The sequence below is a fragment of the Grammomys surdaster genome, unplaced genomic scaffold, assembly GCF_004785775.1.
Source record: "Grammomys surdaster isolate TR1022 unplaced genomic scaffold, NIH_TR_1.0 126176, whole genome shotgun sequence".
NCBI classification, from domain to species: Eukaryota; Metazoa; Chordata; class Mammalia; order Rodentia; family Muridae; genus Grammomys; species Grammomys surdaster.
In genome coordinates, this window is record NW_021620983.1 from 1,206,932 (window position 1) to 1,233,800 (window position 26,869).

General features: G+C 41.4%; 1 protein-coding gene across 1 annotated transcript in view; it reads left to right on the forward strand.

Moving 5' to 3' along the window:
- The window catches only part of Tmtc1 (transmembrane and tetratricopeptide repeat containing 1), a 193,291-nt gene that overhangs the window by 85,003 nt on the left and 81,419 nt on the right, over positions 1–26,869 (forward strand). Inside the window, exons 6-8 of the mRNA XM_028757542.1 lie at positions 12,645–12,726; positions 13,254–13,357; positions 23,464–23,653. Coding sequence (XP_028613375.1) covers positions 12,645–12,726; positions 13,254–13,357; positions 23,464–23,653 — 376 coding nt within the window. The remainder of the gene's footprint in view (positions 1–12,644; positions 12,727–13,253; positions 13,358–23,463; positions 23,654–26,869) is intronic.

Genomic DNA, 26,869 nt, shown 5'->3' on the forward strand with positions numbered 1-26,869 from the left:
CCAAGTGCTGGGCAGATTGGACTAGTTGCCATCTTTGGGGACAGTCCAGCCCCATGTATAAAAACCTCCTGTGTATGGAAACATTACACTGGATAATGTTCAGAGACAGTTTGTTTCTTGCAATTTAGGATAGGGAGAAAGCATTTTGTTAAAATCAGACCTTGCAACCTACAGGGTTTATAAAGGTAGCATAGCAATTTAAATGCTTAGAAATTTAAAACTTGAGTGTGATGCAGTAAATGCCACTACACAGAGCATTGAGCTGCCTGGGTGTGGTGGCTCATGCCTTTAATTTTAACACCCAGAAGGCAGAGGCAGGTAGGTCTCTATGAGTTCAAGGTTAGTCTGGTCTACAAAGTGAGGTCTAGGACAGCCAGACAAAAAGATTGTGTCTCATGAGAAAGAAAGAAGAAAGAAAGAAAGAAAGAAAGAAAGAAAGAAAGAAAGAAAGAAAGGAAGGAAGAAAGGAAGAAAGAAAGAGGGAAGGAGGAAGGGAGGGGAGAGAGAGAGAGAGAGAGAGGAGAAAAAGGACATTGAGCTGAATGTGTAAGGGAAACACCTCTGATAAAGGGGAAAAACCAGTGCTATTCTTTGTTTGATAACTTTACCCATGGGCCCGTGACTGGAAATTTAGTGACATGTGATACTAGCCTCTTCAGCAAATGAATGCTGCTTCCATGAGGATGAAAGCTAGACTAAACAAGTCTCTGTAAATGTCATTACTACACCAGAAGTATTAACCAGTGAGAGACCAGGGCCTCTGCTACATATAAGGATCTCTTCTTAAAGGAGCAAGCTGCAACCATGAGGCATGGGTGCAACATGATGTTTAGGTCCATGGCACCTTTTGCTTTTTTTGAGTGCATTAGGAAAAGATCCTCCTTCCTCATGAAAGTCAGTGGGCATCTGAGCACACAGACTGATGAACCAGCATTGGCCACCTCAGTACCTCAGTAGCTCCTCCTCAGCCGGCTTCCTTGCACGTGCACAGTCAATTCATCGCATGCCCTGTGTGCCCATGGTGAATTCAGAGAGTACCATAAGAATGGAGTAAATCTTTAGCTTCTAGGAAAATACTCTCTTTTGTTTCTCTCCCCTTCCAACAATGTTGGAAATGATAGACCTCAGTAGACAGTGAGTCCTTTCTGTATTTGCCCATTGATTAGGGGTGGGATTAAGTTGGCCTGTTTTACATTGATACCTTCTGTAAGTAGTGTGGGCTTCTTGAAATGTCTGTGTTGGCTCATGCAGATTACCTTGTAGCTGGGGCATGTATTGCTCATGAAAGCCCAAGCTGCCTAGTGTCCAGCTTGGCTTACTAGCAAAATCATGAAGCCATGGAAGAGGCTTTGAGTTTGCTGTTGAACATGTGGGTTGAGGTGAGGAGGGCTCAGAGGAGCTCTAATTGAAAGCACAATTGGAAAAAGTGGTTTGGTAATGGTTGGGTGAGACTTTTCCTTTCTCTGCCCTAAATGTAAGCAGACTGGATCTATAGCACAGACCCCAGAGCAAGGTCAACTTTAAAAGTAGACAGGGAGAAGACATACAAAATAGACCAGCCTGGCCTTCACCTGTACAGACATCACAGATGAAGGAGACATCACAGACACTGATGGGAACAGTGACATCTCCCACCAGCAGTGTGGCCAGGCAGTGCCTGGGTGTTGATCATTAGAGACCTGTGAGCATTGGGTATGTGGGGGAAGTGGAGAATGAGTTTTTTTCTCTAACTTACTGCATGTTCTTAATGGACATGGTCCTCATATGATACCAGGCAAGGACTAGACAGGCCTAGGAGACAAAATCTTCCAGTCAAGTTCACTTTGTCTCAAAGGAAGCTAAGCAAAAGGGGAGCCAACATCAACATCAATTATGTATGCTGTTCTACTTCTATCACCTTTTCAGGGCTTGAACCTCCATCTTAGCATCTTTTTATTCTGATTTTAGGCTCAGCTTTGAGACACTTTCAGGAATGTACCAAGTGCTGTTGCCTGACTGAGAAGTTGGAGAGTTTATTGTTTGCTCATCCTCAGCCCTGAACTGTTGTCTAGTCACTTCCTCTTGACCCCTGTCACCATCCACACTCATGTCTTCAGTATCTCTCCAGCCTCAGGCCAAGTGTTACCTCTCCTTTGTAGCTCCTTTCCTTTCCCAGCTCATACTGATTTCTCTGATCTGTAGCCCTTTATCTTGTTTTGCCTTCCTGGGGTAGGATGGAAAGGACACAGTGGCCCTTCAGGATAGTAAGATAGGGATGGCTAGGAGCCAGGACACAGATTCGCATCCTGATGATTGGTTTCCTTCTTAATGCCTCAGTTTCCCTAGTAACACTTGCTTCCTAATTATATGAATGTAGATAAAAAGTGATGTGTTGGGAACAGTTTCTGACCCCTGCTGTGAGCTTGGCAATCATTAGCTGTTATTTAAATGTTAGAGAATGTATTTATTCCTTTCATGTAATGCTTCTAAGGCCTGGCTGTGTTCCTGGTACTTTTCCTGTCAAATTCAATATTGTTATGTGAGTAATTTGTCACTTATCAGAATGATGAAGTGGTAGTAGGCATTCTCTTCATTTCCCAAACTTATCAGGTATATCGTGGTCCTCTAAGCTTACATCCATCTCAGCATGTGCACCTGATATGTTTGTACTCCAGAGGGATATCTCCCAACTTCAGGTATCTTAGGAAGATGGAGACAGTTTTGCTGACAGTGATTGGAGGGACAGCAGACTGTTTGTAGCAAAGGCACAAGCTGGATTTGTATTCTGCCTTCCATCTTTTACTTCCTGTCAGAACTTAGGACAAAGTATTGGGCCATGAATGCCACAATTTTCTCCTGCAAAAGAGAAATATTAATAGTGTCCATCTTGTGGGAACATGCTCAGGGTCACATGTATTAGCTTAGGATACATGGTAGATGGTCACTAAACGGTAACCCAAAATGCATTTTGCTGGTTTGCCCAGACAGTACTAATATTGTATACTCCTCACTAGCTTAACTGTATCCATCACAAATTTCTTAGTAAGGTTCAGAAAATAGTACAGTGTGGTTGGCAGTAGTTTTTTTTTTAAATTAGTGCTAGGGTTTATCTTCAAAGGTGGTATATATTTGCAAGTTACTGTGATCTCGTTGTACAAATCCCTTAATATAGCGAGTGTGCTACCAGTGTAGATAGATGGAAATGAAGGGAAACAGGGATTACGTGGTGAGAGAGAAGAATGCATGGTCAAAGAAGAGAATGCATGATGTCAGAGGAAGGCATTGAACTGTCTATCACACAACTCCATTCTGGTCTGAGGCTGTTCATGTGGTTTAGATCTGTCATCTGGAGTGGTGGTCTCTGTTCTGGCAACCTCAAGGATCTCTCAGGAACTAACAGAATGGACACGAACAAGCAAACTCCTTGACACATTAAGAGCTGTGCTACAAATACATGTTATAGACCCTTTTGGAAGAGATTCTTAATATTTGATATTTGGAGTCTCTCTCTCTCTCTCTCTCTCTCTCTCTCTCTCTCTCTCTCTCTCTCTGTCTGTCTGTCTGTCTGTCTGTCTCTTTATGTCAGGGAGGTGGGGGCCAATGTGCAAGTGCCTACAGAGACCAAAAAAGGGCTTTGAGTCCCTTGGAGCTGGATTTAAAAGTGGTTGTAAATTGCCTGACATGGGTGCTAGGATTTGGGTACACTTTAAGAGCAAAGCATACTCTTAATCACTAAAAAGATCTCTCCACTCTCCAAAGATTCATATTTTGGAAATTCTAATGTTCTCATCAGTAAAAAGCTATTATGTTTTTCAAGTTAACTTCCAATTCATAAAAGATTGAAGCTCATTAAGATATTTAACACCCACGTTTTATCTCACTCTTGTCTCACGGGTTCTTCTGATAATAGCACATGAGCATTTTATTTGCTCTTCAATCCCATGTTGCACAGTTTTCAAACCAGCCCTGGTCTGCTCTCTGGTGCTCATCATCTCTCCTCTCATCACCCTCAGAATGGTCTGTATCAACGTCCACCAACGCTGAGGCTGGGCTGCCGGAGTAACAGTTTCTGTCTGCCAAAGTCCCTTCATGACTCTTTTCTGTTATAAAAATAAACATAGCCTCTACATGATAGTGCTTACCTGTAATCTTAGCACTCAGGAGCCAGGGACAAGTGAATCAGGAGTTCAAGGCCAGCCTTGGCTACTTGAGACCTTATCTTATTTTTCTCAACCCCACCCTTCCAACTCAAAACCTCTGACAACAAACCCAGACTCCACCATGATTGCCTCAACCTGTCTTCCCAGTACTCTGCCTGCGCTATCCGGTAGCCATGGTTTACTTCTTCGTCTTCTCTTCTCCTAGTTATCAGCTATATTTCCCATTGTGTATCCTAATCTACTCTGCTGCGGGCTGCTCATCTCTGTGAGGCTGGCTGGTTTGACATCTCATGGCTCAGAGACCTTGAGATGCCAGCCTCCTCTCCTGTCACTGTTTCCCACTTGGATGTTCTAAGTCACCTCTGTACATAGGGAAAGCATAAAGCTTAGACCTCAGCACCCCTTAATCCATTGGCCTTTGAGGGATACTGGTTAAAAGGTCTTTGAGAATTTGGAATCATATGTATGGAAAATCTTAGTAGACATGCTAAATCATAAAATTATAATCATAAAGTGATAATCATAAAATGATAAATTATACTAATTAATTAGTATTCGAGTCCCAGAACCCACATTCAGGTGAGCCTTATGCTGTGGAAGCATTAAAAGATGGAGATTTAGGGGAGTTACTTGGCTGACTCCTGATGTAGTGTCTTCGGGAGTTGTTGGAGCTTCTTAGGTTTTATATCATGGTTCAGGCTATCAGACTCACAGCAATCCTCCTGCCTCAGTTTCCTGAGTGCAGGGATTAGAGGTATGAGCCACTACACCGAGCTGTTGATGCCTCTGTCAAAGAGGCTGTGGTGAGGTCACCTCTCCAGAGCACAAAGAACATCACCACATGCCAGTGTTGGTGCTAATCTTGGTTTTTGCAGGTCCTATGACTGTAAAAAACAGACTTTTTTGTTCTTCATAGTCTGTGGTTTTGTTTTGGGTTTTTTCACATACAGACTTAGACTAAAGGTATAATGCTATTAATATATGCCTTTTATATCCATAAATGCCTTTTAATAATATAGAACTTACAACAGGATCCCAGTTAAATGTGATATGACTTTTAAGTCTTGAAGAGGGAGAAGGAAAGCTAGCAACAGTTAGGGCTAACCAACCTTGCATTAACAGCATTTAGACAGTATGAACTGCAGTCCTAGGGGGAAAAGGCTTTATCTGTGTACATTGTACAAGGTTAGTTGGATGACTAAAAGCTTTGGTGACTGTGGACAGCTTGAATGTTACAGATCCAAGGGCTATATTATTTAGAGCTATTATTAGTCTCCAAAGTCACAGTTAATCACTCACCTCTGTGTTTTACCTGAAATCCATTGTGTCTATTAGATAAGTCCCTTTTGCAGTGTCCCAACAGACCACTGGTACACACCAACTCAAAGGCTAAGCATGTTGTCAAACAGCATCCAAAGGCTATAGCAAAGAACCTGACTCAGGTCTTCATACTTGTACATTTGTTCCCTTCTAGTTCTAGCTTTTGATTTTCAAATGGTTAAGAGAACAGAAGAGCTTTCTCTGCTGTGGTCTCCCAGTCTTATTTCAACTGTTCTGTATGATAATCTAAGTAAAGATTTCTTTGTAAGTAAAAGGAAATTTTAAAGGTTTGAAGTTTCTGGAAGAAACATTCACTAGAGCTACAGAATTGGGTGTGGAAGGTGGATTTGGGTTTCTGAAGGGACTGAACTTAGAAATGTACGACTGGATTCTCAGAACAGTTCCCACCTCCCATCAGAACTGAGGGACTGGGAAAGGCAGCATCCAAATCTGATCCTCTGTGGAGAAGCTTTGCTGCTGACACAGTGAAGAGGAGGAACTTCTGGGTTCAAGACAATGCATTAAAGAAGGCTCCATCTTTTTTTGGTTTATGGTTAGCTTATAATCTTTTCAAATGCAAGCTATGTCTTTGCTATATTTTAGAAAAGTGAGAAAATTTTTTTACTTTCAAGGAAAACAGTTTTGGGATTATCATTCCAAAAGATCTGAATTTAACTTCTTTCTGCCCTAGGAATATGTAACTTCACCAATGTCCTTTATTGTTTTGAATGTGAAATGGAAGTTAAGTTAGTGTGGTTGGTATTCTGGAGGTATTTCTGATAGTTCTATATAAGTGATTGGTGTACTGCTGAACAGTGACATTTAGCTGCTTGTCTTAAGGTTTCATTGCTGTGAAGAGACTCCATGACCATGGCATCTCTTATAAAGGAAAACATTTAATTGGGGCTACTTTACAGTTCAAAGGTTTAGTACATAATGATCATGTTGGGACGCTTATGGCATGCAGGCAGACATCATACTAGAGAGGTAGCTCAGAGTTCTACATCTGGATCAATAGGCAACAGCAAGTAAATGTCATACTAGATCTGGCATGAACCTCCAAGCCTGCACCTTATTGACATACTTTCTCCAACAAAGCCACACCCACTCTGACACACACCCACTGACAAAGCCACACCTCTTAATAGTGTACTCCCTATGGACTTATGGGGGACATTTTTATTCAAACCACCACACAGCTGGTTTCACCATCTGTAGCTGATACTTATACAAAAATTATGTGGTGTACAGATTCTGAGAAAAGCTGGAGAAACTAATATAGTATCCATTTTAAAAGGGAAACAGTGCTATTCAGATAGGTGTCGTCCTTCAACCTGCAGTCTACATCCCAAATTAAAACATTTCATACTGCATTCTAGTGCTGGAGAATAAGAAAAATACAAAAGAAGAGGTTGAAAGGTGGAAAAGGAAGGACTTTTAGACTCCTACTTGAGTTACTAGGCATTATTGACCTTGAAGTGTGTGTGAAAGAAAATCTCTTCATATACTACTTGTGAAGCATGGGAAGGAAGACTGTCTTTAAGGTTGGACAGGTCTGTTGAGATACATTCAGGAATTACTGCAAAGGCAATTTGTAGTAAGAAAGAGAGTTTGGGTTTATCCCGGACTATAGCTGTGAGTAGAAATTTATACCCAAGAGCAGAGCTCATAGTGAGGGTTGGGATTAGAAAATCCCTGCAAAAAAACCTTGTGCATAAAGAAATCTGTCTCAATGAAATATGGGCTGTGGCTGAAGACTGGCCAGGGTATCCAGGTATCCCCTGGTGGAGAATAAAGAACCACCACCAGGTTACAAGGGTGAGTAAATATTCCCAGGGTGCTCTTCAGTTTCCTGTTGCCATGGTAAAACCTAATAGAAGAGGAAAGGGTATATTTAGCTTATACCTTAGAGTTCATCATTAGGAAAACCGGAGCAGAAACCTGGAGGCAGGAACTGAGTCTGAGACCATGGGGAATGCCGCTTACTGGCTTGCTCTCCATTGCTTTCTGAACTACCTTTCTCATGCCTTCTAAGACCACCTGTGTAGGAATGGCACCACCCAGAGTGGGATGTGGCTTCTCATGTCAACAGTTAAGAAAATGCCCCATAGACATGCTCATAGACTAATCTAACGGTGGTGCTTCCCTAACTGAGGTTACCTCCTTCAAGATTCCCTCAGTTGACAATGAAAACTAACCAGCACACAGGGAGAGGAGATCTTGGAAAACTGACATAGCAGAGTTCTTGCTGAAAATGGACTTTATAAAAAAATACCCAGATGGACATAGAAGAAAGTTCTCACTGTAGTCTTACTGAAAGATTGGCATCCTTGTTAGTATCTACTGGCATGGAAACTGCATTAATGAAGGTTGGTGACTCAGAATAGCATATACTGTATCATAGCTCAAGACTGTGGGTAAGTGATTCAGTGTCGTTGTTCTTCTGGTCTCTGCTAAAGTCTCTCTCCAGGGTTAAGGGCTGACTAACAGAAGGATGAGTAAGCACAAAGCCAAAAAGAGCATCACCATGAAAGCAGTACTCTCTCTAAATGGGAAGCATGGGGATTTCATCAGGAGCATGTACATGTTCACACAGAAGTGAGCACATTCCTCTTCATGCTCAGTTTGAGCCCATAATTAGGGAGCAAGGACTGTAGACACATTTTTGGAACATGGTAAGTTCAAGGTCCTGGAGAATGGCAGACAAAAGCATCTCTGAGCATGCTCAGCTTTCACCTTACAGTTTTAGCTGAAAGTAAAGGAAAGGGCGTCTTGGACATGTAGTGATGTGCTTATCTGCCTTCAAAGGTGGCTGCTTCACATAACAGGAGACCTGGGATTTGTGCAGAACATAAATTAGGGAAATCACTTCAGATAATCTTGATTTTTTTTGTTTTTGTTTTTATTTGGCAGAAATCAAAGGTGTTTAAAGTACTTCAGTTGACATAACAGTCTCTCATGCTGGCACTAAATCATTGTTTACAGCTGAACATTCTAGTTATCTCTTCAAAGTAGAGTATCCACTAGTGTTTTCTTCGTGGTTCTTGATTGGTTACTCTGTGTTGTTTTGATCATTTATGATGTCATTAGTTGATGAAGACATCCAGAAGTTACAATCTTTTGGAGCCCTGAGACTATTTACCTAGTTCTTTGATAAAGGAGGAAACAGGGAGCCTGTAGTCTTGATCTAAGCCATGAACACAAAAAGACTGAAGCCTCCATTCATGGTTCTGAATATAGTGCTTTCGTGGTGGCTTGGAATTTGGTGGTGGTGATACTTTCTGTAGCTTTGTAAGGAATGTGCAAATTTCAGGGAGAATTTGGCTGTATAGCCAGGCTTGGTGGCACACATCTATAATCTTAGTATAATAGAAGCTGGGTGGGGTAGGAGGATTGCCATGAGTTTGAGGACAGCCTGGGCTACATGCTGAGTACCAGGCCACCATAAACAGACAACTTAATGACATCCTGTCTCAAAAATAAACACACAAATAAGTAAATAAAGTATTGGTAGTAGCATGGTTTTATGATTGAAATGAATCACTGAGAAATCAGGTTTAAAAATTATTACTTCTAATTTTTTGGTCTCATGGAATTATAAATGGCAAACAAGCTATACAAATACATGTCTGGCATGTACTGTTTGTTGTGACTATTACTAATGCTATTGTTACTCTTGGTCGTTGTTCAAGCCATAAGAAATGGATCAGTGGGGAAAAATCACAAGTCTAGTTCTGAGGTGGAGTGGAGGAAGAGATACAGAGAACAGAGAACATTACACTCCTACCTATTTAATGCTTCTCCAGAAATGGCACCATGTTGTATGTCTCATTTTGTTATTACCTTAAAATAGAAATCTTGACATCTTGTTTTTCACCAAGAATCTCTGTACCATTTCAGGCTTTTGTGAGTTTGGGATGCTATATTTTAAGAGTAAATCATCTGGTACCCTTACCCTATTCTATTTCCTTCTTGTGGAAATAGAATTTCACAAAGAATGTCTGAACTAGAGGACATGTTATAAATATGGTTACTAAAATATCCATTGTAGAAAACCATCAGAAATGATGTACGGCAGCTTTGTCTAAGTGTAACCTCAAGAAAGCCCCTAAACTCTGTGGTTTGTTGTATAGAAAGGAAAGCCACTTTTCATTTTTCCATTGTTAAACAAGCCACAGAGGGGACTCAAGAAATGGAGCCTCCAAGAGCAATCGCCTGGGAAGTTCAGTTACATTCTCACTCTTGCCCTCTTTAGCATCTTTTCCTGGCCCCTGTCTGTTTCCTTTACGTGCCTGCTGCAAGCTACCCTGCATCATTGAAAAAACAGAAATGCCAAGGTCTGGTCTTGGTTTAGTTTACCTGAAAATGACAGTCACAAGGTGGCAGAGCCCAGAAAGTGATGTGTAGTTCTGTGCTACTGCTATGGGAATAACAACCCAGCTGCCCAAACAAAGGAACCAAGGACTGCCTCAGTAAACACAAACACATGCACACACAAGCACACACCTGTATCATTCCAGACTCTCCAGTGCCCAGTCAGGAGCAGCTGCTGTACACACGCTGTTATGGCAGCCACCGTGTTCCTGGCCTGGCCCCATGCCAAATGCTCTGCTGGGGTCCTAGAAGGGAAGAAAGGATTTAGAAGCAACTCTAGAAGATGGACCTGACTAGAACTTGTATGCAGCAAACTCTATTTGATGTATTTATGCCTGTTTATTTTCTCTGTCATCAAGCACTTGGATTGCCAGTTCTGAGTATATGTCACTTCCAGGGATTTTTATGAACCCAAAAGAGAAAAAAGGGAGCATCGAAGAAAAGATCTGAGAGGAGAAAGGGAGCACCCAGGAAGAGACCTAAGAGGAGAGAGGGAGAGAGAAAGACCTGTATGTGAGTGAAGATGCCACTTCCATGCAGTTACAGAACATTTGCTGCACAGAAGTGGCCACACATCTTCCTTGAGATGGCACAAGGTGGACCTGTCTCTGTAGGATTCTAACCTGCCCAGGTGTTACTAAAAGGCAGAGTCTGGGGCAAAGTTTCTCTCCAGTGAAGAGCCGTTATTCAAATGCAAATTTTAAGAGGAAAATCCTTTGAGGGGAGAAACGGATTAAAAGAAGTGAAAGAACTAAATGAAAAGCATTAGGGAGAATAAGGCACAGGGGAATGCCAGTGGGATTATGTGATTGAGTTCAGCTTCTTTTCTCTGCTTGACTAAAGTGTGCAAGCTCCCATGGAGGGGATATGGACCCTTTATGTTTTCACAGGGGGCTTGTTAACCTCAGAAGCCAGCCAGTCCCATTCACAAAGCTGAAGCTTCTTCTTTGAACCAGTGGGGGCTATGGCAGATGTTGGCTCTCCACTAATCTCTGACCTTCTTGAAGCTAATAGTCTTAAAAAATCTAATTTGTTTCCCAGGACAGAGAGGGAGCAAGTAAGAAAATCTTTAGTGTGTATGAGAGGTCTTTGATCCACCCCAGAAGTACTGTGTGTTTTACCTCACATAGTCTTGACATCCTTGTTCTTCAGGGACAATTGTATGATCTTTTGTGGGTTGAAGACATTGTACCTTCAAGTAGACTAATGTTACCAGAGTATACAGTTTTATTAGGGACAGATGGGATTGTAATATTTATTATTTAACAAAGCTACATCCTGTTTTTATATATTATCTCACTTATTTCTTACAATATTCCCACAGTGTACATATTATCTTTTAAATAAGCAAAATAGATGTACAGAGAAATGAAGAAAGTTGTTTCCCGTTGTAGGATATTTGATCACACTGTCAACCCTGAGATTGTGTGATTTACTGAAAAGACCTGTTTCTAGTTGTGTTGTAGTAAATATTATTTGAGGGTTTCTACTCTACCTTAGATCTTTAGCTCCCAAATAAAAGACATAAATTCTTTAAATTTATAATAAGCCTTAAAACACTAGAGCTGGGCAGATATTAATACTCTAAGCTATTTTGTCTACTTCCCTGTCAATAATCCTGAGGTATCACTTGCCATGTTCTGCCTGGACCATTTCTATTCTAACTGGCTGGCCCTCATGGCCATGCACACAGGATCCACCTACTCATGGTGCCTTTTTCCTTCTTCCTCTTTATCTTCTTCCCTTGTGGTATCTGCTTTAGACTCTAAGCCCAGGAACCAAAGCCTTACCTACTTCTTTTGGCTGTAGGCATCTTTATAAATAGATAACTTGGGGGACAAAGTTTATACAACAAAAGCTGGTATATGTGAGGATCTGCTCATCTTAGAGCAACCAAATCTTGGGGTACAGAATTTAGCATTTGAATACAAGTAGCATCAAAACAAACCCACTACACAGTTGGAGTGGCTCAGCCCTTAGCACACACCTTTAATCCCTCTGACTGGAATACAGATTTATCCTTAGTACACACCTTCAATCCCAAACAATGAAGATAAAGTTAGCTTGTAGAAGGAAGCTCCCGAGTTTGAAAGCGATGTCTGACTGAGTGGCAGACAAAGTGCTAAATCACAGAAAGGTTTGACAGAGTAGGATATGCCCAACTCTCATGAGGAGAGAGGAAAGGGAAGCTACTTAAGAGAGGAGCAGTACAGAGAGAAGGAAGGAGGCAGTTTTACCAGGAGAGTTTTACAGAGACAGGTTGCAGAGAGAGAGAACAAGCTAGACATAGGTGAAGGCAGAATGGACCAGAGAATGAGAAGGAGCCAGAAGATTGGAACAGGTTGCCAGAGTTAGTTTGAAGTCAAGCAGAGCAAAAAATCAGAGGCTAAAGAGAAGCCAGATTGAATTAGTCCACTTGGAGGAGTTTGAACCAGAACAGCTGATTTGAACCAGACAGCCAGAGTTCAGAAAGAACTAGAAAGGGTGAGCTTATTCAGCATTAAATCTCAAGAGGCTGAAAACATTCTCGGTCTAGATAAAATTATATGGAATCTAGAAGCTTCCAGGACTAGGCCTAGGTTAAAAGACAGAGGCAGCAAGCCTCAGAGATGACAATTACATCAGGCAAATAAAAGACGCTTTTACAGTTTCCACTTCTCAAATTGAAAGCAGCAGATTGTTGAAACCCACATGCCCTGGCTCCAAAGTCAGGTTCTCAGTGTTTTCCCAGAGCTCAGTATCTTCACAGAGGGGAACATTGTACTGTAGATGGTTGCTCTTAAGAGACTCATCTTTCCTTTCCTCTTTTAGGTGTCTGACAGGAAGAAGCAACAGAAATTTCCTGCTTACCCTGAGACCATTTTTAAAGCGGGCCATTTTGGTCATCAGTTATGTAAGTATATAATAATATGTATTTCAAATGTAGCTAATAAAGGGTGTTTTCATTTCAAGAGTGTCTCGACTCAGAAATATGGTCTAGATTATTTATTAAACTCACTGCCAATATCTCATAAGGAAGGTTTGCAGGTGGTAAAAGTTACTGTTGAGCAGAGGTATATATGGAAGCATATATGGGAACCCAATATCATAGTGTGAACGACACGGGGTTTAAAGTTCTTCCAAAGAGTTTTCAAAGTGACCTGGCTGTCTTAGTTATCTACTGCTGCACATAACATCTAGTCCCAGTACCCAGAGGCATAGATACAGCACCTGCTGCCTGTCCAGCAGCTTTAATTGGGACACTCAGCCGGATGGTTTCCTATATTGTGATTTGGGGCCAGGGCTATACAGGCAGGGTTATCCATCATCTGTAAGGGGAGGGGACAGTTGGCTCTACTTCTTTATTGATGATCAGAATGCTTGAACGAAGATGGTAGAGGTGTGGGTGGACATTTCATCAGGTCTTCTCATTCCTCCAAGGTGACTGTCATTTTGTACTTCCGCCTGTGGATAATGGGAGGAACTATGCCCCTCTTCTCAGAGCAGGACAACCCAGCTTCATTCTCGCCATACGTCCTTACAAGGTCAGCATGTGTACATTCTGTAAACTTGGTACTAAGTTTTGTTGGATATTTTTATTGCCGTAAATCATTTGTACAACATAACAGGTCTCATTGAAAATGGATTCATATACATATCTTTTTGAGTGGTTTTTAAAACAAGCATTACAGAGCACAGCACAGAGATGTGTGCAGAGATTGGTTAAACAGCATAACCTAAAACCAAGGAAGGCTCAGAACAACAATCAGAAAGGAGTGGTATTTGCCAAGATAGTGCTAACTGTACCTTTTACATCCTCAGAAATTCTAGAGCTGTGGAATTAGGAAGGGCTGTTGATAAATAGAGCACTGAGTCTGTTGTGGCGCACTGCTTTAAGATATGATCACATTTACCAATTTAAATAGCTTCAGATTATATTCTCTGTAGTGTTTTATACATTAAAATATCACGTTTAATTATTTTTATAGTCAAATATGCTATAAATATCTTGTGATGTTATATCATTTTAATGATAATTTTATGGATGTGACCTTTACTATTTTGGTGTATATATTTTCATAATATAAAACATGGCAGGTCTTTTGTTTTCAGATAGGGTCTCACTATGTAATACTGGTTGACTTTGAACTTGAGATCCCCTGCCTCAGCCTCCTGAATGCTAGGATGAGAAACAAGTGCCACCACCCTCAACTTAATGACAAATCTTAAAACTGAACTTGATGAGTAGATGATTTATAGTTGGGCTTATTGGTATTTCTTAGAAATTACAGAGTTTTGGCCCCCAGTTTTATGTCAGGCATCAGTTGCCCTGTCAATTTAGTGTACATGTTTTAATAAATATATTTTAGTAAATAAATATACTTTAGTAAATATACTTACTTGTTTTTGCCTGTATGGTGTTTCTTATGTTTTGTGAGATTTTTCTGTTTTCATTTTTAAATATCTATCTGTATATTTTATCTTTCGATACCAAAGTTCAGGTTGAAGCAAGTCAGCCTTCCCTTGAGCCACATAGCCTGCTCTGCTCTTCTTTTCTCATGCAGACCTTTTATTTTAGCATTCAAAAACAGTATCTTCCCAATCTGACATATTTTTATAATAAATATTCTGTCAAAATTGTTTTCATTACTTTGACACCTGTTTGTGTTCATGATCTTTAATACCATTTCTTCAGCAGCTACTTTTTACCTTTAAGAGAAAACAGGACATCAGATCTTGTCTCTGCTTGGTGAATCCTCTGTCTTACTTAGGGTTACTGTTGCTATGAGGAGACACCATGACCATGGCAGCTCTTATAGAGGAAAACATCTAATTAGGGCTGGCTTGTAAGTTCAGAGGTTTAGTCTTATTGTTATCAAGGTGGGTAGCATGATGACATACAGGCAGACATGGTGCTGGAGAGGTAGGTGAGAGTTCTACATCCAGATGGGCAGGCAGCTGGAAGAGAGAGTGAGCCACTGGGTCTGACTTCAGCTTCTGAAATCTCAAAGCCTACTCCTAGTGATACACTTCCTCCAACAAAAGTACATCTACTTCAACAAGGCCACACCACCTAATAATGCCTGTCCTTGGTGACTAAGCATTCAAATCTATGAGCCTATAGGAGCCATTCTTATTCAAACCACTACACCCATCAAACCCACCAAACCCATCACACTCACTACTTGGGGGTGATGTCCTTTAATTGTTGGGTGAGTTCAACTTCTTTGTCCTTATGTGATTTCTAACCAAGCTGTTTGTGTATGAATTGACGCAACCATTCTCAGCTTCACAGTTACATGTAACTTACTCCATGAACTTCGCAGCTCCTAAGCCCGGATGGAGAGATGAAACAAATGCTTAGGGGATATGTAAAAAGAATATGCTTTCCAACTCTCCAGCTTTGTATTTCATTCATGTCTTATGCCACCAGCAAACCCCAGTATCTGGCTCAGGATCTTAGTGTCTGGATACTACACTTGATCTCTGATCATAGCCTTCCTAGCTATACCATCCCAGTCACCTAAAGGGTGAGGTTGCATTTTGCTTCTGGTTGTTAGCCTAATGGCAACAGTCTCTGATGGAATCCCTGGCAAAATTAGGACTTTGGCTAAATATTTGCCAGGTCTTGCCAGTTACTCCCAAGGTACAAGTATATTTCTGTAAGGTCTGATAGGCATTTCTATCTGTGTTTTCCATCTAACTCAGCTAGTTCAGTCCATACAAAGCTATGGAATAGAATATCTCAGCTACTTACCTGCACTTCCACATTTTAGAGTTTTGAAACAGGGGGTCACTTGGTAGACCAGGCTATACTGAAACCCATAACATTCCCCCTGCCTCCTTGTATTTAGATTACAAGCTTGTACTACCATTCCTGGCTACATTCTTTTTTATTTTAAATAATATATTTCTGTTCTTGAGTTTCAGACTTCAAGATCTCCCATATTAGTTATTTTTTATGACTTTGAGACCAGAAATCCTGACAGAAACAGCTTAAGGGAGCAAAGGTTTGTTTTGCCTCATGCTCTCAGAGGATGGCTTGGTGGGGTAACTGAATCCACAGCTCTGGGGGCAAATGGTAGCTAACTATTCTAGCTAGCAGAGAAAGGCCAGAAGCCAGGCCTGTGAGTCGCAAAGACTCACCCCTAGCAACCACCTCTTAAAGGTTCCACAACTTCCCAAAACAGCACTAGTGGCTGGGAACCAATGAGTGAGTGGGCAACATTTCAAGTTCAAACCCTGACACAGCCTTTATGAGTTCACTTGACCTCACCCTCCTGGCAAGCTCGTCTTCAGTAGTTGCACTGGAAAGCAGAGCTTCCTAGATGCGGTTCTCCTGGTCTGGTCCAGCCCAAAGCCACTTCCTGTACTAGATTTGTAAACTTTGTAGGACTTTCACAGTTATCTTTTCTGCCATCTCAGAGTAATCATTTTCTTTTTAAAAGCATATAAAGGCTACTCCCGCATCAGATGAGACTGTTGAGTTTCTCTCCATTTAGTAGTGTTTGTCGTTACTCTCTGCGTGTTGTCTTTGAAAGTCCTGTGGCTCTAGAGATACATGTTTCCCATGGATTCAGCTCTTTCTTGTTTAGCTGAACTAAGACAAAAATTCACCACGGAATGATCAGGAGAAATCTGAAAAGAAATGTATCTAAAGTATAACAACATAACAGAAGCCTCCAGGATGCTATTGGCTGTGACACAAGACCCTGGCTCACTATAGTACATGTCATTGCTACTGACTATGTTACCACTCTGATCTTAGAGTCTAATATAGGGAAACCTGATAGGTGTGATTTCCTTCCCCTTAGGTAGTATTCTGATGTGCTTCTCTACCGTTATAAAACACCATGACCAAAAACAACTTGGGGAGGGGGGATCATTTATTTCATTTTAGAATTTACAGTCCAGTGCTGGAGAGATGGTTCAGTGGTTAAGAGCACTGTCTGCTCTTTCAGAGGTCTGGAGTTCTATTCCCAGCAACTACATGGTGGCTCACAACCATCTGTAATGGGATCTGATGCCCTCTTCTGGTGTGTCTGAAGACAGCAACAGTGTACTCACATACATAAAATAAATACATCTTTAAAAAAAAAAAATTACAGTCCATCAGTGAGGGAAGCCTAGGCAGGAACTCAAGGCAGGAGCTTGAAGCAGATACCAAGGAGAAATGTTGCTTACTAGCTTGCTTCCCCTGGCTCGCTCAGCCTATTTTCTTCTCTTGTGTGAGGCTTCTTCTTCCTGATGGCTGCCCCATTGCCTTACTATCCACTTTATTGTGGACTGTTTGCTGATTTCCCTTTACTCTATAGATAGGAATTTTTTATTTTTGTTTGTTGAAACACAGTTTCACTATGTACCCTTGGTTGTCCTGGAACTTGCTCTGTAGACTAGTCTAATGTTGAACTCATAAAGATCTATCTGCCTCTGCTGCTGATTCCAAGTACTGGGACTGAAGACTTGTATCATCATGTCCTGTTATAAGATGGGGATTTATTCAGGTTTGAGACCCTGACTTAAAGTCCTTGCACTGACTCACATGATAGCATACAGAAAGGCCATCACTATGGAACTGCAACACCATCCTAGGTTTTTCCTCTTGGGGACTGAAAAGAAAACCACAGATGTTTCTCCTGGAGCTGGGAATTCCTGCTTCGTAAGATGGACCTTGTTCTCATGGGTATCTCCCATCAAGAAAAGATGATCAAAAAAATCCTTGACTCCTCCATGTTACCCACATTTCTGTTCCCTCTCTGTGCCAACTATGTAAGTAGACATACACGTTTTATGCTAATATCTTCACAGATACTGTGCATAAAAACCATTTGTTCCTAAACTTTACCAAAATCTTGGGACAAAACAGCAGGTCTGTGTTGTAGGTTCATAACACAAGTAACTTGGATTGTGATCCTACACAGAATCTCGCATTAGCTCTTCCCTGGAGAGCTCTCATTGGCTTTATTTTTAATTTATTTTTTTTGAGACAGGATCTCATTCTGTATCGGTGGCTGGCTGTAACAGAGATCCACCTGCCATCCTTCTGAGTGCTAGATTAAAGGCCCTGAGCCCTGGCAGTTTCATGGACTTTTACGTACCTACTTACTGATTCTTGCTTATCTTCAACTTTCCTCCCCTTCTGTTTCTCTTCCAAATACATTCCTGATAGTCCCAAGATGTACAGGCAATCTAATTATCTCTGATTCCATCTACATATCACCAAGATGAGACTAGGCTATGGATCCTACTGCCTTCACAGCTCTGGGCTGTGAATGGCTTGCATTTTATAGTTGTGTCAGCTGGAACAGCTGAGTCGGTTTGGCAGAGGAAAAGGAAGCTGGTGGGGTTTACACCTCTCACAGTAAAGCTCTCAAATTCGTATCACAAAAGTGAGTGGGAACAAAATGAGATGCGCCCTTGTAATAAAATACTTTATGACTCAGTTTCAGCATTCAAGGGTGCTCAGTCCTGTGTTGTTGCTGCCCACCCATATCCAGTCTCTCTCCTTGTCCCTGACCTACTAATGCTGTGCTGTTTTGAAATTTGTCATGGATAGAATATCAATACAGTCATCATTATTTCTATCTTAAGAAAAAAAATCACTACAACATGTTCATGACACTTGCCACCCCATAGCTGGCAATTTTGTAACAGCATCAAATGTTCAGTCTCCCACACTGGCTCCTGTTTCAGCTTCATCCTCCTTCAAAAACAGGATGACAGAAAGATACCATTGCAGAAGTACACATAAAGGATGAGCTTCTTGGAGTGGAGCCCTACCAAACAGCCCCAAATGAAACTGTGTGCCTTGAGGAACCAAATTCTTCACTTTTGTGAGGAAAAAACCTAGACTGATTTAAAGGCAGAGTGTGTTTTTGAAGATAGGGCCTGTTACTCTAGCCCTGGCTGGCCTGATACTCCCAGTGGGTTGGGTCCACTTATAATCAATAGACAAGACAGTCCCTCAAGTTATACTCACAGACCAACCTGGTCTGGGCAACTCCTCAATTTAGGCTTCTCCTTTTCAGATGACTCTAGATTGTATCAAGTTGGCAATTAGGCTAACCATGACAGTAGCTCAGACTGGTCTTAAATTTGCTTTGATCCTCTTGCTTCAGCCTCCCAAATTCTGGGATTATAAGCATGAGCTGCCACATCTACCTATGAAACTCTTTCAGTCGTTTTTGGGTTTTCAATAAAAATGAATCACTAAATTGTTTACATTGAACTTCCAATTCTCTATGTTATGCATTCTGTTTTGTTGGCAAGACATTTTAGTGTTTTTCCTCTTGTTAACAGGATTTATAGTAGAAAGGTGGTAAATAATTCATTTTGTTTTTGCTCTTACTTTAAAAAAAAAAAAAGAAAGAAAAAAAACCCCAGCAGGGCAGAAATATTGTACAGGCTATTTCATTTTTGAATTTTTAGCAGTTTGAATGTAATTCATAGAGAAAGAGTTAAAAAGAAACCCTGTAATTGTTGATCACAGTTAGCTCAAATAGCCCTCCCTAAAAGATAATTAGCTTTTGGAGTGATTCCAAGTGGCTTCTTTGTTGCTTATATTTGCAAAACATTTTCCACTGCTATGTCCATATCTTAGAATGTACTTAAAGAGTTTGCTAGCTAGCTGCGTGATCAGAATCATACAAACTAGAAAGCAGTGACCGTGTCTGGTCTGTGATTTACTTTGTTTTCATTGAAATTGTAACTTTAAAAAAAACCATGCATCTTAATTTTCTTTTAGTTGGTACAATATTGCAGTTCCAGAAAACAGGCAGGGAGAGGAAACTTGCAGGGCAGAGCGAACATATGGACTTCACAAAAAACCCTGTGTGAGTTAGCAGAGAGTCCATGGGCCAGATGTAGCTAGAAGTAAAATGTTAGAGCAGTTTTGTCACCTCTCTTCTATTCAGGGTTTTATCATGAAAGAGACCAAGTACACACAGAAGTAGAGAAGGTGGCGTATGCACACCCACGCACTCATTTAGTTTCAACACTTACAATCCTCAGCCATCTGGTTCACTTAGTACCCCTCCTCTCTTCTTCCCCTCTGTGTCTGGTCAGTTATTTTGAAGCAAATCCTAAATCACGATTTTGATATTTAGTTTATTTCACATGGTGGTTTTGCATCATGTAATGTTATCACCTTTAAATTTTGATGAGCATCTGTATCCAGCCCTGTTATCCATTAATATCATATTTTTCCAGTTATGTAATAGTTGTTTAGTTTAATAGTGGTTTCCTTGAATTAGCCTCTTTCTTGGTTACTTTTCCTAGCACTGTGATAAAATTTCCTTACAAAAGCAACTTAAGGAAGAGTTTATTTTAGCTCAGAGCTTCTGGGGACAGCCCATTACACTGAGGAAGAAATGACAGCAAGAACTAAGGGCAGCCAATCAAACTAGAGGCAGATAGCTGAACTTTACTGCTCAGCTAAAATTCTCCTTTTTATTTAGTTCAGGACTGAGGCTCAGCAAATGCTGACACCTGCTATTAGGTTGGGTCTTCCCAATTCAGTTAACCTCATTAGGATAATCTTATAAGGTACACCAAAGGGCTAATCTAATCTAAATATTCCTCACATATATGCCTGGAGGCCTGTCTCTTAGGTGATTTTAGATCTTGTCAAATTGACAATCAGCATAACCGTCCCAGAATCTAAATAGGAATGCCCTGTGGTATGTCTCTTAGGCCTTTCTTAACTTAATGTCCTCCATTACCCTGTGTTTGTTTAAGAAACTAGCTCATTGGTTCAGTGATTTCTCCCACATCCTGGATGGACATTGTGTCCCTGATCATGGAACACATTCTGTTTAGTTCTTGAATGTATTCTGTAGTAGCAGTTGGTTTTAGAACTAGTTCAAATTCAAGGACAAGACAATTTCATCATAGTGTGTATGTCTAACAGGCATATTAAGTTTTCTGTCTCTCTTTATGACATTAAAATTAATTAGTGAGCTCTATGTACCTCATTTGTTTGTTGTTTGAGATAGGGTCTCACTCAGTAGGTACTCTAGCCTGGCCTCTGACTCATGGCTCTCTCCTTGCCTCAGCCTCTGCTGAGTCATTTATTTCAAGCAATTATATTTTAAGTAATTTTAAGAGGTGAGTGTGAATGACAGCTGCCTTTTCTGTGAAGTATGTGGCTCAGCTTCCACCAGTCAAGCCATGCAGAGATTTTTCCACTGAACTGAAGGGAAAGGCATCTTGCTCTCATGCATGGAAAGCAGCCCACAGTAATGCCACTGGTTTGAGTGAGGTGGCATTCTCAGGTGACAGCACATAAACCCAAGACCAGAAAGAAGTCAGTCTTTATTTACTAATTGTTCATTAGTACTTTATTAAAAATTACAAGAGATGAGAGAGGTGGAAATACCACTGAAGCAGTCCCACTTCTGCCTGTTTCTGTGTTGGAGTCTGAGAGTCAGCACAGGGAGTCTTCCTCACTGACATGGTGATTTCTCACTGCAAAGTCAGAGGGAGAGGAGGTGATGGAAGATATCAGCTTGAATTATCTGAGGCCTGGAATAACCAGACCTCATGTTGATGGGTTTCAGGCTAAATTAATACTCAGCATGGGACTTGAGTTAGCTAATTCTCTTGCTGTGAGGAAAGTACTGAACAAGAAAAACTTAGGAAGGAAACAAGGTAGGTTTTATTGTGGTTCACACTTTAAGGGTATACTGCAGCATGTTGGGAAAGGCATGGTAGCAGCATTATTAGGCAGCTGTAATATTGTTGTCCTAATCAGGGATCAGAGAGAGATATGGCTGGTCAGTCTAGTACCCCAGCCCATAGAATGGTGTTTCCCAAATTCAGGATGAGTCTTACCATATCATTTCAATCCCTCTGGAATGTCCTTACCGACACATCCACAAGCGTGACTCCTAGGTGATTCTAAATTCTGTCAAGATGATCCTCTGTATCAACTGTCACAGAAGGTAACAGAAATGTTACCTGCTCTGGTTCCTGGGCCAACCTGAGAATCCTTCTGTGGGGAGGGCTTCTCTTTAGGCCCTGTATTCTTAACATTCTTCTCACTTTTTCTGTCCTTTTCACACTATATAATTTGCATTATCGTATTATATAGTCCTTGGAGACAAGGTGTAACGTATTTCTAGTTAATTAAATATGTAATGTCATAGACATTACATGGACCAGGTTGTCCATCACTTAAAGTGGTGGAAACAGGTTTTACTCAGTAATTGTTGGCAATAGGAAGAAGATTCTGAAGCCGTTTGATTTGTATGGATGGGTTGGCTTTATCTATTTGCTGGCAGTTAATTAGGAACCTGTACCCTACAGCACTAGAGCAGATGCCTTAGCCTTCCTCATTGGTTGAAGTTAAAGCATGGCTCTTAGGTATTGGAGAATGATAATTCTGGGTTTGTTTGTTTGTTTGTTTGTTTAACATAGGCATGTGTGCATTTGTGTGTGCCTATGAGAGTATAGGAATGCATGTGTGTTTAGAGGCCAGAGGTCAACCTGTAACCTCAGAACTGTTGTCCATCTCCATTGAGATGGGGTCTTTCACTGGCCTGGAAGTCACTAAGTAGATTTTGCTGGCTGCCATAGAGCTCTGGTGATGGCCTGTTTCCTCCTCACCAGCTGATATCACAGGAGCCTGTCACCATGCCTGGCTTTTTAAAGTTGACTCTGGAGTCCAGATTCAGTCATCATGCTTGTATGTTGGGGATACTTCCTGCTAAGCTGTCACCTTTGCTCTGGTTCTTAGTTTTAAGGTATATGAAGTCACGATCCTAAACCCTCTTTTATGCACATTCTAGGAGGAATGCCTAGAGAGGCCTACTAGGTGTTGGCTAGAGAAAAGAAAAAATTCTCTTCCTAGCCTTGCAGTTACTGAGGCAAGCATTTTAATGCAGGTTGGGATGGGCAGATCATCTTGGGATGTGGCTTTGTAAAGCTAGAAGCCTTGTGGCAGTTGCTTACCTCCCAGTGCAGAGAGTTGGGTGGATCTGTTCTGTGCTAAGAGCCCTGAAGTTCTCAAAGACCTTCAATATTGCTTAATGACTATGTAAGCTAAGTGAGTTTAGATAAACTCGCTTTCCTCTAATCCCAAAGAAGACACTTGAGTGGAATGCCATCTACTTCACCTTAAAGCATTGTCCTAGGCAGGAAGTAAGAATGAGAAACCACCAACTTCCTCCCATGATGTCCTCTACCCCTAATAACTGTGAATAAGAAATTTGATCTCTCTACCGCAAATATTTTACTTTCTGAAATAGTTAAGTCTGGATCAATCTGCTTTTAAAATGATGAGATGTTTTAAAATGTATTACAGATTCTGAACAATAGCAAGATGAGACAGTCTAAGAAACAGGGTCTCTCCTACAGAGCAAGAGTGTGTTTACCATTTACTGTCATCAGGAATTCCTTCATTGCCTTTACCCCAGGTTCTGTATTTACTTGTGTGATGAACTACTATGTCGTATTTGCTTTCTGTTGAAGTCAGCACCCAACATGGTGGTTAGAAGCTATGAGGTAAGTTCCTAGGAGATCAGTTTAATGGACGGTTTGACATCTTTTCCTGCCTTCCTCTACCAGAAACACCAACAGAGTGGATAGAACTATGGTAAGCAAGTGTTTATAAAATGTGGGAAGTTGTATTTCAAAACTGCTTTCTTTGTAGGTTCCTTACCTATTCCTACCTCCTGGCCTTCAATGTATGGCTTCTGCTGGCACCCATCACCCTGTGCTATGACTGGCAAGTGGGCAGTATCCCTCTGGTGGAGACCATATGGGATGTGAGGAACCTTGCTACCATCCTTCTGGCAGTGATGATGGCCTTACTGAGCCTGCACTGTGTGGCAGCCTTCAAGGTAATCTCTAAGAGTGAATAGATTCTCATAGTTGAAGACATACCGTATCTGTTTTTGCTGCTTCTTTTCTTAATGAGGGTTTGGGTCAAAATTATGTGCATCTTACTCAGAAAACTTTACAAATTAAGTTTATCTAATAGGTAATATACATTTAAGTCTTTAGCAGGGTCAATAGACCATGCCAACCTTAATTTTATGATGTCTTTATTTAAAAGATTTACTTTTATGTATCTCTTATGTGGTTGTGCCATGTGAGTACAGGTACCTGTGGTGGCCAGAAAAAGGTGGCAGATCCCATGGGGCTAGAGTTATAGGTGTTTGTGAACTGGCCAACTGGGTGCTGAGAACCTAACTCTACTCTGGCTGGTTAGTCACTGAGCCATCTCTCCAGCTCTGCATAGTTTTTTGATAATGTCTAGATACTTTATAAAAATAAAAGTTCCTTCCTGGTATGGTTAACTAATATTTGAAGGAATATATTTTATACAATGTCGTAATAAATGAAATCTTAATAAATAATACATTTACAAATATTTAAGATATGATTGAGACTTCATAGCCACTTAATTATATTAGATGGTTTGTTCTCCAGTCAGAAAAATATAAAATTAAAAAAAATTTTTAAATCATTTGAAAAGGTGATCAAAAGTAGAAGAAACTAGAAAATGTTGATTGAGAAATTGCTGCCACACTGATTGATGAAACATCTCTCACCTGGGGTGTCCTCACCTTCCAACCACAAGTTTCCTGATTGGAAGTAGTTGATTGGATGTTGGAGTAAAGTGAATGCAGTTTTTTTGTTTGTTCAGTGTTTTGAGATGGACTCCTGTCACTCAGACTGTCCTTGAACTCCATTTGTATCTGAGGATGACCTTGAGCTTCTGATCCTCCTGCTTCCGAAGCCTACATTCTGGGATTACAGGCAAATGTGGCCATACCTTGCTAGCAGCTAGAATTAAGGGGAGATTTTATAACTTAGAAATCTGGACAGAGCTTCCCAAAAGCCTCTCTGTGTATTCATGGTGACTGCTAAGCCGTTTTTTGTGTACATGAAACTCTTTGGAATGTGAGACTTGTTTGGGGGCAGGTCTGAATGAATTCTTCCCATGCAACCAGGTTCAGCAGTGGAGGGCAGACATTCACTAGTGAGAGTTAGCTTTGTATGATTTTTGTTCAAATCATTGACTGCCACACAACCAGCCAAGCACAGCTAAGATACCCAGAAACCCACACAGAAACCACAAGCAAAACAAAGAAACAATAACAATAATTTTAGAGTTCTGACCAAAATTCACAGCACTCTCAAAAAATGCAGGACTGGGAGATAACTCAGTTGTTACAGTTGAAATGATGAAAGGAAACCAGTGATGGAAGGGGATGTCTCAGCGGGCCCATGCAGAGGCATCTCTTCTCCCTGAGGGACCAGCCACATGACAGTATAGCAATAGAATAGAGTTCATTCAGGGCATGGGGAGGGGAGGCAGGAGGGTAGTAGAGGCAGAGAGAGAGAGAGAGAGAGAGGGGGGGGGGAGGGATGGATGCACAGAAGTAGAGGAGTAGAGGGCAGCCATGACCATGTGGAGAGATGGGGAAGGGAAACGAGGAGGGGCAAGAGGACAGACAGAACCTACAGGCAAGAGAACAGAGAGCAAGAGAGGGAGGAAGGGGCAAACAGCCCCTTTTATAGAGGGTAGGCCTACCTGGTTGTTGCCAGGTAACTGTGGGGAGGAGCATACCTGGTTGTTGCCAGGTAACTGTGGAGATGGAGTTTAGACAGAATACTAACAATAGTACCTCCCAAGAGTGTATGAAGACCTGAGCTTGGTTTCTGTGTGACAGATATGTCTATCTCAGTCTCCTGATGGGTTCCTCAAGGTCAGAACAAATCACAGGCTCAAGTTCTGAGACCTGGAAAACAAGCCTAGACCTCCGGTCCATAGGGAGGTGACATTGTAACCTACAGCACTGGAGCAATGTGGGTAGCTGTAATGTGGGCTCCCTGGAGGTCTACCATGGGAAGGTAGCCACTGCACTTCCTCACCTGAAGGCATGGCTTCATTCATTCCTGGGACTTCCTTTAGCATTGGCTCCCTTCCTTTCTTTGCCTTTGCTAACTCACATCACAGTCCTCATTTCTCTACTCCCCAAGTAATAGATACCTGGTATGCAGAGATTCCCCCCAATACCTGTAAGTAAGACTCCCTCCCATACTCTTAACAATGAGGCAAGGCCAGAGTAAGAGCCACTATTGGAAAGTGGTTTTCTGCAGATGGACAGCCCAACCTTGTTGAGAATAGGATTCAGAGCAGCCAAGTAGATACACTACCCCACAGACAGACAGACCAAAGAAGGAACGCCTTGCTGTTGCGTTTCCCTGTTTTAAGATATTGAAGTTTTGTTGCCCATATGGTCTGTCACAGCTTTATCCAACCCTGTGGTACAAAATTGTTCTACCATAGACCCTTGCAGTTGAACCTACTGGACACTTGTGTGTGCTCTCCTTCAAAACCTTACCTGCACCTCGCTGTGAGGCCAGACCAGGGCACTCCATGCCTTCTGACACAGCATAGTAGTCCTCACAGGGGAGCACTGAACACATACTGTTTGCAGAGTCTGGTTGTTGTCACAGTCTCCATCATCCTGACATTGTCACAGTTCAATTCCTGAAGTACAAAAGGGCTCCCGTGTACAGATAGCAGAGTTAAAACAAAGACAGTCACTGACTGCTTCTTTTGTCTCTGTAGCTCAAGACCCATGCTAACTCTAACAGTCAGAATGTTTATAAAATTATTGTTACTTATGAACATCAACCCTCTCCCTCACCCTTCCCCAGCTGTCTTTATTTCCAGTGACAGAAAACATCTTTAAGTTCTTGAAGTAGCCACAAAGTTTCCTTGGGCCCATAGTCTGGATTTATATCATGGCTCAGCTGTGGTAGTGAGGGTGAGGCTACCTCCTTACATCTTGACAGGTCAGAAAGCAGAAATGGGACAGGAAGATTAACCAAAGCCCTCTATTCAGCAAACCACTTCCTCCAGCTGGACTCTGCTTCCCAGAATAATACTATCAGCTGTGTTCAAGCACTTAAACATGCTCGTGACATTCCCCATTCAAATCATATAACAAACACCACCACAGAAATGTGCAGAGTCTGTGTGTTCAGATGCCACAGAAAGGCAGGGGTGAACTCACTAGTTTAACTGTATGCGAGAAGGT